Below are 294 nucleotides of genomic sequence, written 5' to 3'. Positions count from 1 at the left end.
GCAGCAGCAGCAGCAGCAGCAGCAGCAGCAGCAGCAGCAGCAGCAGCAGCAGCAGCAGCAGCAGACCTGTCTGAGTAGTCTATCTGCTTCATCGAGCACCAGCCACTGCAGGGCCTCAAAGGAGGGGCCCCGTCCTGCTCACAACGACCACTAAACCCTAAACCCTAAACCCTAAACCCTAAACCCTAAACCCTAGTAGACTCTAAACCCTAGTACTCTGCACTGAAGCCCCCATTCGGATCTCGCCTTCAAGCTAGCTAGCCAGCTGAGTAGCTAGCTAGCTAGCTAGCTAGC

At 56.1% G+C, this 294-nt stretch overlaps 1 protein-coding gene across 1 annotated transcript in view; it reads right to left on the bottom strand.

Annotated features, from left to right (window-relative positions):
• Positions 1–115: 115 nt before the first annotated feature.
• EMH_0078080 (helicase, putative) overlaps positions 116–294 on the bottom strand; it is a gene marked incomplete at both ends in the record, with an annotated part of 2,935 nt that continues 2,756 nt past the window's right edge. The window contains one exon of the mRNA XM_013499950.1: positions 116–150. Within this exon, the coding sequence (XP_013355404.1) occupies positions 116–150 (35 nt within the window). The remainder of the gene's footprint in view (positions 151–294) is intronic.

This window comes from Eimeria mitis, genomic scaffold, assembly GCF_000499745.2.
Source record: "Eimeria mitis Houghton genomic scaffold, Emh_scaff4853, whole genome shotgun sequence".
NCBI lineage: Eukaryota > Apicomplexa > Conoidasida > Eucoccidiorida > Eimeriidae > Eimeria > Eimeria mitis.
This window is presented reverse-complemented; position numbering and strand designations above follow the sequence as displayed.